The following is a 9,487-nucleotide window of genomic DNA, read 5'->3' as shown; positions in this document are numbered from 1 at the left end:
GCAAACCGGAACACTCACTTCTGGGTTTGCGGCGTTCGGGAGCCAAAACGTTGGGGATCCAAGGTATGACTGTATTATTAGCTTCTTGGCCTCCATACTACCATACCAGCAAACCTACTACTCTTTGGAATTTGGTACACAAGGTGCCTGAAGTTCTCTAATTTGGTCAATTAAACAGCTTATTGAATGATTTCCGTATATATGAATGAAAAGGTTCTAAAAATTAGTAAGAAATTATAAGATAGTATAATTAGTTTAATTTCAAGTTTTGTACAACAGGAAAATAGAAAAGGTAAAGGCATGGGGGGGGAATCTTAAGTGTATATATGTAGGAGTGTATGGTGAACTGTATTGTATTTTGAACTGACATTGTTTTGTAATTCCCCCCCCAAAAAGACCATATATAATAATGTTATGTTATCAAGTAAATGCAATAAAAAATTAAAATTAAAAGCAAAAATAAAAATAAATAAACAGATTTTTGAATTCTGATTTAATACATCTAGAAACACCCATAAAGACAGTCAGATCAAAATTCGCACATTATTAACCGAGCCACATTACATGAGATGTCATTCCATTTGCCATCTGGATACATTTCTATGCAGTCCTCTTCCACCCCATTGGGTTCTTTTGGTGCCCAGTTTGAATATTCCATTGGTTCGCCATTAAGATGCTTGAAGATGCCTTCTGTTTCCTGGTCATTCATTCCCAAAAATACTTTTCTTCCCATTTTTGCAGAGAGTTTCAGTGCAGCGTTGTTTTCATTTTCATTCCTTGGAGAAACAACCTGGCCACCGAAATGGTTACACGTCGCTTTTGAAGTCTCATAATCACCGTCATCTCCATTAATCACAAATAGTTTTCCTCCTACTCTTGTGCTGTTTGAGAAAATGTAACCTAGAATGGCTAACAGACAATACAATCAAAATTAATTATTTCAAATGTGCTTTCATCATTAATAGCCCAAATTTAGGACCTGGGCCTGATCCATACAGCAATTGCTGTACATTTAGTTGCTCAAATGAGTGGTTTGGTTGGGTTAAGGACTGTGTATTGTCAGAGGATGATATTAATGGCAATCCAGACATCTTTCATCAAGGTACACAAACAACTAGCTTACCTTTCTGGGTTTTGCTTGCGGTCAGCTGCAAAGCCTTCAGCTCTCCTTGTAAATCACTAATATGTGTTTTGAGCAGTTCAAGTTCTAAAAGGCAAAAGGGCAGTATTATTCTTGTTCTGTTTGTGTTAAAGTATAAAAGATGATAAAAGAACAACAAAGGAAGAATCTTCTTCGGAAGTGACAAATCTCAAATCCACCATTGACCTTCTCCCTGCCCCATTCAGTTTCTCATTGTCTTAATTCCAGAAGAGTGTTAGTCTTTGCAGCAATATCAGCAGTGTCTTGGCAGAACGTAAGGACTAGCAAATGTAATGTCGCACACATTTTTGTGGTTCAGAAGAGCTCACTTCATCAGATGCATAAAGTTGACAGTGTACACAATGAACCATCCATCAAGGAACAAGGAAACTATTTTCAAACTAAAACAAATCAGGTCAAGTCTGGTTCAGAGACTCCACCCACCTCCCTTACCTAACCATAGTGACTTTGAGGCCAGAATAGAGATTCCATATCAGACACTTGTTGGGATCTCCTTTTGCATATGATGGGTGGACTGGTTCACACTTTCCAACAGCTCCAGATAAGTGACTCAGGAGTGCAGGGAGTCACAACCAGACTCACATGGAAGCGTAACTTGTGTAAAGTATTGGCCTCCCTGGAAGCCCACGTATGTGGTCATTATGGTGTATACAATCGTAGCAGGCTGAAAAAATGGCACCATACTTCCTTGCTCATAGAATCATAGAACCGTAAAGTTGGAAGAGACCACAAGAGTCATCTAGTCCAACCCCCTGCAACGCAGGAATCTTTTGTCCAAGGTGGGACTCAGACCCACAACCCTCAGATTTAAGAGTCTCATGTTCTACCGACTGAGCTATCCCAGCTCATGTGTATGTGTATGAATTAGTAGTGCGACATGGGACTTTATATGAGACTGTTTGCTTTCATCAATTAGAATCTGCTTGAATCAATAAATGAAACATTTTTGTTGTTGATTGAACTCCCAGTTTAAAGGAAATCATGGGAGTACACAGCCCCAGTTTAACCAAACTGATTTTGCAGCTGTAATCAATTGGCCATTTTAATTCAGATGGATATCTAAACCAACTCTAGACTTTTATGCATTCATATTTCAATAAAGACATATCCTTTCCCATCGTTTGGAATGTTTTTCTTTTTGTAAAGGTAAAGGGACCCCTGACCATTAGGTCCAGTCGTGACTGACTCTGGGGTTGCGGCGCTCATCTCATGTTATTGGCCAAGGGAGCCAGCGTACAGCTTCCAGGTCATGTGGCCAGCATGACAAAGCCACCTCTGGCAAACCAGAGCAGCGCATGGAAACGCCGTTTACCTTCCCACTTGGAGTGGTACCTATTTATCTACTTGCACTTTGACGTGCTTTCGAACTGCTAGGTTGGCAGGAGCTGGGACCGAACAACGGGAGCTCACCCCATAGCGGGGATTCGAACCGCCGACCTTCTAATCAGTAAGTCCTAGGCTCTGTGGTTTAACCCACAGCGCCACCTGCATCCCAGCACCACCTGTGCTACATACATAGATTCTTATAAGCCTTGTGTATAGAACTCAGACAAATGTCAGTAAAATCTCTTGGCTTGTGTGTGTCTGCAGTTGTCCACATCCCTTACCTTTTCCTCCACAGTCACCTTTCTGACCACTTTCCCCTTTAAGGCCAGGAGGCCCAGCTTTTCCTGGGGGTCCCTGCATTCCTCGTAAACCTGCCATTTAATCCAATGGATAAACAGAAAAAGATGGACAGGTGAGAAACATAATGCATTATAGTTAAACATATGAATGCACCAACAAATTTGAAAGGATATTCTGCAGGAAACGGGAGGGGGGGGGTCTTCATTGTTGCCCAAGTGTGCTCTATGTTCCACCTCTTTGGAGGAGAGTGATCAGCAGTCTTTTCTAGATGTGTAATTTGGGATCACTGAGCTATGATTTCCTCCGAATACTGAGAGAGCAACCAAGATGATTAAGGGTCTGGAAACCAAGCCCTATAAGGAACAATTGAGGGGGTTGGGAATGTTTACCCTGGGGAAGAGGAGACAGAGGAGATATGATAGCTATCTTTAAATATCTCAAGGGCTGTCACGTGGAAGATGGAGCAAGCTTGTTTTTCCTGCTCTGGAGGGTAGGACTCAAACCAACGGCTTCTAGTTACAAGAAAGGAGATTCTGACTAAACATCAGGAAGAACTTTCTGACAGTAAGAGTTGTTCAACAGTAGAATAGACTCCTGAGGGAGGTTGTGGACGGTCATCTGTCATGGATACTTTAGTTGAGATATTTGCATTGCAGGGGGTTGAATATATAGCCCTCAAGGCCCTTTCAAAGTTTACAGTTCTGTGATTTTATGACTACCATTGGATAGCTCTTGGAAATTCCCTATGCCGTACCTTGCTCTCCTTTTTCACCTCGAGGACCTTCCTTCCCATCTCTTCCTGGCAGTCCATTGCTCCCAGGGATGCCTGGCAATCCATTGCTTCCATGAATAACCGTGCAGCCGGCTCGCACTTTCTCTTCACAGTTGCATGGCTCTGGATCTGACATTCTCACCGACGAAACTCCCAGCACAAGAATGCAGAGGATATGGCGTTGCATGACTCAATGATGAAATCTAAGGCAAAGCACAACAGCATTTGTATAGTTAGTTGAAGGCGACATCTCTGCCTGGGGCCATGCCAGATAGTACATCTGAGCTTACATGACTGAATGTTCTTCCCTACAGAGAGTTCCCCACACACAGCAAAAAAAAGGTCCTCAGTAGTCTTCTCTCACACAGCAGGAATTTGTGTGTAGGAATCTTTTTTTTCTCAGGGGCAAATTCTATCACACACTTGCAGTCTAGTTTGGTTTGGTCTGACTCAGATTTTGCCACCTCATAAGTGGGCCATTGTTATCCTAAGCTAAAGTGGAAACAAGATCTTACAGCGGTGGTCATAGGTTTCAAGTTGTGCAAGGCAAATACTTAAAACATAGATTAGGATCTTCAGATTTCTCAGTCAGGGTCAAACTAGTTGGCATGTTATTCAATGCTTTATCGCTTGTATGAATGTTTCCCCCCCCCCCCAAAAAATAATAAATAGCAAGAGAAGAGTAAACCTGACTTCACCCGTGGTATAGGTTTCAATCATAGCTGCCAAGTTATCCCTTTTTTTAAGGGATTTTCCCTTATGCTGAATAGGCTTCCTCACGAGAAAAGGGAAAACTTGGCAGATATGGTTTCAATTCATGCAAATAGCACATTGCTATTTACTCCCATTGCCCCTCCCCAAATCAGAGTGAACATGAGGGTCTTTTGGGGTGGGTGGGTGGGGGAGAAGTAGCAGAAATGTGGCAGCAGGTCCTAGCATGATCCACAATGCTCAGGGGACATTAGTCCTCTTCAGGCAATTAGTGTCAAATGTGTGTAGGAGAAAGTCGGCCACTGGCCTTTTTCCATCGGCCTCTATTGCTGGAAGACTGCAGTGGTCGAGCCTGCTCTCTCTGTGTAGGCTCCCACACAATGTTGACATACTAGCAAGCCATTCCATGGCTGGGTACACACCATGGATCTAAAGCACATAACTTGCCCCCAAAGACTCATGGGAACTGTAGTTTATTAAGGGTGCTGGTGTAGCTAGCTCTGTGAAGGTTAACTAAAGTTTCCAGGATTCTTTGGGTGAAATCATGTGCTTGAAAATCCCAGTGTGTATGCAGCCAATGCCTGTTAGCAGGAAGCACTCTCTCATCCCTGTTAGCAAGAAGTAGAAATCTGCTTGCTCTTTCCATTCCAACAGCTTCATTACAGAGGTAGAGATGTATGTGTATAACAAACTAGGCCAGCAGTCACAAAACCAGTTAATCATCAGTTTCATTCCTGGAAACAGTTTGGAGTGGTTTCCCCCCACAAAATCGAAGGTTTGCTAGAAGTTCACCATAGGCGAGGGCAATTGACCTGTGACCCTCCAGGAGTTGCTGGACTCCAGTTCCCATGCTCCCTGTTTGGGGATGATGAGAGCTGGAGTCCAACTACCTCTGGACAGATGCCACGAACTGGCAGGACAACAGGGAGGAGGAAGGGGCTCCTGGTGAGGGGTGCAGCTGGGACTGGGACACATTGGGGCAAGCAGGGGATGGGGATGGAGAGGTTGGTGTAAGAAGTCCTTACAGGGTGATGGAGGGTGACAAGGGGGTGGGGTGGGGGTCAGTGCACAGGAACCAAAGCAGCAGGACCCACCACCAGAGCCAGAGGGGCCCCTGTCTCCATGAACTCAGAAAGCTCTAAGGCGTTGGGAACAGTGGGAGATGTTCTCTAGGAGGCAGGCAAGGGCCCACAGCCCAATTCCCTAGCTGGCCAGGTGGGGAGAATGTGTGTGATTCCTCTGCTGGAGTAGGCTTAGAACAGGTGAGGGTCATATTGCTCATCAAGCCCAGGTGCTGCAATCAGTATGTGAGGCACCAAAGGTAAGCAGAGCTGAGGTGCTGTCTGCTCAACTGCCCATGCGGAGGGACCTTGACTTGGATGCTCCTGGATTTCCACAGGACTGTTTTGGGTTTGACTCTGGACTGTACTGGATTGCTGGATTTTAGGCTTGGCTACTTGGATGGACCCTGAACCTCATTTCCTGACCTTCAGACTTTGGACTTCGCTTGTGTGGATTGACCCTTGGACTTTGAGCTTCGGACGTGGCACACTGATTTGCCGCCAGGTAGGCCAGGGGTTCAGGACACCCTACGGGGGACTGACTGCCCCTTTAGTATATGGGGGGGGGATTTGGGAAGCACCGATTTTGATTATTTTATCCCTGCACAAGAGTAAAACAAATGGATACCTATGAGGACAACTCTACCTTTGTTACAATCAGGGTGACAGAGTCAAGCAGAAATCTTGATAGGTTTGAATTTGAGACCTTAACCGATGGGGGAATTAGGCAGGTCACTCTAGTCTCTTTATTGCCCAATGTTTGACGTGACATTTATCCATGTGGGAAAGGTCGGCTAATCTGACTATACATGTGTGTTAAACTGCTCATCCTGTTCCTGTAAATAAGGAAATTGGTTTTTTTTAAAGGCCACTGTGGAGTGGGTTGGAGTATGTGCTGGGAAATCAAGAGTTCTGACATCTGGCAATGCCAGCAGCTTAGTTGATTCAGATAAAATGTTTATGTACACGAGAACAGAGGACGTGTGACCCTTCTGGAAAATCCATCTAGGGTGGCAAGCCAGATTTTGCCGAGTGTTTACCAACGGGGGCTTGTAGAATAGCAATGCCCTGTTGTTAGTCCTCAGGACTAACCAGAGGTATAACCAGAGGTATTTTGCCTTCAGTTATGGCTTGACACGGCTAATATCAACTGCTGGGCCTATTTATGTGTGAATTTAGCTACCTTCAGGTTTTCATTTGAACAAGTGAAGTCTCAAACTGCATAGGGGAGAACAGATACACAGCCCCCCCCGCTACACCCCAGTTTATATCATCACCACCCCAATTTTTGCGGGGTCTCCAGCTGTTTTTGGACTACAATTCCCATCATCCCTGACCACTAGTCTTGCTAGCTAGGGATGATGGGAGTTGTAGTCTAAAAAAAGCTGGAGACCCAAGTTTGGGAAACACTGGTTTATACTATTAGCAGCAAAATGGCTCCCATCATGCTAGTTGAGGTGGGGGTGAAGGGAGGGTTTACACACTGTGGTGTCCCCAGGGACCTTGTCTGTCCCTGTGCAAAGTCACAATGCACTCTGCTGTGGGGTCTGTCAGGCCTGGACCATTCAGACTCAAGTGTGTCAGGCATCCATCTTCTATATTTGTATGCCACGTTTCCACAGTTCAAACCATGCTCAAGGCGGCGTACATCATAACCCCCCCCCACAAATGTGCAACATAACAGCAGTTGTTGTTGTTTAGTCGTGTCCGACTCTTTGTGACTGCAGTAGTCCTAGACAGTAGTCCTAGCAGTAGTCCTAGACAATAAATACGGTTAAAAAGCACACAGCCAAACTAAACCATTTCCACATAAATCACAACAAGATCTAAAATAAAGATACAAATGAATAAATATCAATAGCAGCAACAACCCCCGCCCCAACAAAAACAATACCCAGCCCAAGAATTGGTTCAGCAGCCTCAGCTTCTGCAGCTGGAGTCAGTCCGAACTCCACCTTCCCAGGCCAGGTGGAAAAGGCCTACAAGGCAGGGAACAGATCTTCCAGGACTCACAGCCAAGTTGGTCCCTTCAGGACTTATTCTCATAATGGCAGTATCCCTCCATGTGACAATTTATTATTCGCTGTGGCAGGGATGGGAGACCTGAGGCCACCCAGATGTTGTTGGGCTTTAACTCCCAGCCAGCATGGCCAGTACTCAGGGATGATGAGAGTTGGGAGTTCAACAGCATTCGGATGGCCAATAGACTCCATTGGGGTAGGGGTTAAACATGCTCACTGCCCTTGTTGACCCCAGATGTTCAGTGCCAGGTTTGTTCCTATCTACATAGGCAAACGGCCCTCCAGATGGGACTACAATTCCCATCATCCCTCGCTAACAGGACCAGTGGTCAATGATGGGAATTGTAGTCCAAAAACATCTGGAGGACCGAGTTTTCCTATGCCTGGTGTAGTGCCACCCTTTCATATGAATGGCTGATCATTTGCCCAAGTCATACTGTTGCCTAAAATGGAGCTCATCCCAAGGGCCAGCGTGTTTACAGATCTTGTTGCACCATTCAGACACCAGTCCCATTTCTCCACTGCTCTCCACCCCCACCCTCACTGACCCACCCCAAATTAAGGCTGCCTCCTTCACCCTGCTGAATGCCACTCCTGACACTGATTTTGGCTTCTTGGTTGTGCTGGGTTGTAAGGAAGTGGCTTTTCTAAGAGCCGATTGCCAATTGACCCAAATCAGTCAGTGCTAATCCTGACTTGTTTGCTCTCTATATGTATAATGTGTTTGCAGAGTTGAAGCCAAGGTGCTGAACTTCATTTTTTTCACCCTCACTCTCATCCATCCAGCAGTTATTTATTTCTTGAAACATGATTGCTTTGTTCTTTGTTATTACTTTATAACCATGCCAGGTATTGATGGAGACTTCCAGTGTCAAGTTTCAAAATCCCACTGTAGCTTATTTTGTTGCCTGTTTGGGTGCATAACTCAGGAGTAGGAGTAATAAGCTTGGTCAAGCTGGATTTTATAGGAGAGAAATAAAATGAAAACATGTCAGATTTAATCCTTGGGGGTATTGGTAGTTTCGGCAAGTTCAAACTTACCTGTAGTCTGTATAAATAGCAGCATATCTATACGAAAAGTAGTGTCCCGTATGTATTTAACTGTTTAAGAAAATGAGCAGTAAGTGACCACGCACACCATAAAACAGCAAAATAAATAACTGTTGGCAAATACTGTCCTCCGACCCCCATATTACCATCTATCTTGGACCTGGTCCTCACCAACTGATTGACAAAGTGGAAGTACTGGGACCCATGGGAGGAAGTTTATCATGTCCTCTTGGGTTTTAGTATACAGACAAGGGAAGGTTGAGTGTAGTTGGACATGCAATCACAAATGACTTGAGGGAGGACATCCCAGTGGTAGGTACTACCGCTGAGAAGACCCATTTGTCACCATGTGATAACTGTCTGCTGGCCATGAAATGACCAATAGGGTCTCTTTGGAAGATCTTAAAGATTGGATTGTTCTGCACCAGAGTAGATAAGCTGTTGTAGTACATGGGGTTCCTGGGTAGTCTCCCAACCTGGTGTTGATCAAACTCAGACCTGCTTAGCTGCATCATGTTCCCCAGTTCATGCCTTGCCTCAAAGTCTATGGCATGGCACAAGGCCCCACTGTTCATTCACCAGGGAATACAGCCAACCTTGAAATACGAACTTCTTCTTTCTCTGGGATCCATCTTTTAACTCTGGCAAAAGTGATTAAGATTTTGGCACAGCAGCAACACAGCATAGATTAGCAGAGTATTAACATTGATTGCAGGTTGGTTTGTGAAAAGTCATGATTTATACAGCAGTGAAGGAAAAATTACCAGCTTACCTTCGGCAGATCCTCTCCGAGTATGACCTAGCAAAATCTGATTCCCTCCCAGCCCCATATCACTTAAAAGTGGTTTACGGCCTGGTGGATCCACCCACTCTCTATCCTCTTGTGTGAAATGCATCTCTTAACCCTATGTACAAAATATGCAGCAATGACTCTCAGCTGAAGAAAAGTCCAGATGAAGCAAGAACTATCTGGGGAAACTGCCAATATATCACTGAAGTTGCTATTTGTCAAAGCAAATCCCTCCCCTTCATTTTTAAAGCACAGAATTACACAACACTGTTGCAACATAGTATGGCAAAGTGG

General features: G+C 44.6%; 1 protein-coding gene across 6 annotated transcripts; it reads right to left on the bottom strand.

Moving 5' to 3' along the window:
* Window positions 1-478: 478 nt before the first annotated feature.
* On the bottom strand, window positions 479-9,363 carry LOC118096443 (pulmonary surfactant-associated protein D). Of its 6 annotated transcripts, none has more exons than XM_035138299.3 (5): window positions 9,176-9,363; window positions 3,543-3,763; window positions 2,770-2,859; window positions 1,124-1,207; window positions 479-909 (listed from the first exon to the last, which is right to left on the bottom strand). In XM_035138299.3, exons 2-5 carry the CDS (start codon window positions 3,745-3,747, stop codon window positions 530-532), a joined length of 759 nt encoding a protein of 252 aa, XP_034994190.1. In that variant the 5' UTR covers window positions 3,748-3,763; window positions 9,176-9,363; the 3' UTR covers window positions 479-529. The 6 variants fall into 6 exon arrangements, with proteins under 6 accessions (XP_034994190.1, XP_034994191.1, XP_088526259.1 ...); XM_035138300.3 differs by having other exon boundaries at window positions 8,395-9,214; XM_088670133.1 differs by lacking the exon at window positions 9,176-9,363 and adding an exon at window positions 3,851-3,976.
* Between the last annotated feature and the right edge of the window lie 124 nt (window positions 9,364-9,487).

Source organism: Zootoca vivipara, chromosome 5 (assembly GCF_965207765.1).
Source record: "Zootoca vivipara chromosome 5, rZooViv2.hap1.1, whole genome shotgun sequence".
Classification (NCBI taxonomy): domain Eukaryota; kingdom Metazoa; phylum Chordata; class Lepidosauria; order Squamata; family Lacertidae; genus Zootoca; species Zootoca vivipara.
The sequence above is the reverse complement of the archived record's forward strand: the minus strand, read 5'-3'. Positions and strand labels throughout refer to the sequence as shown.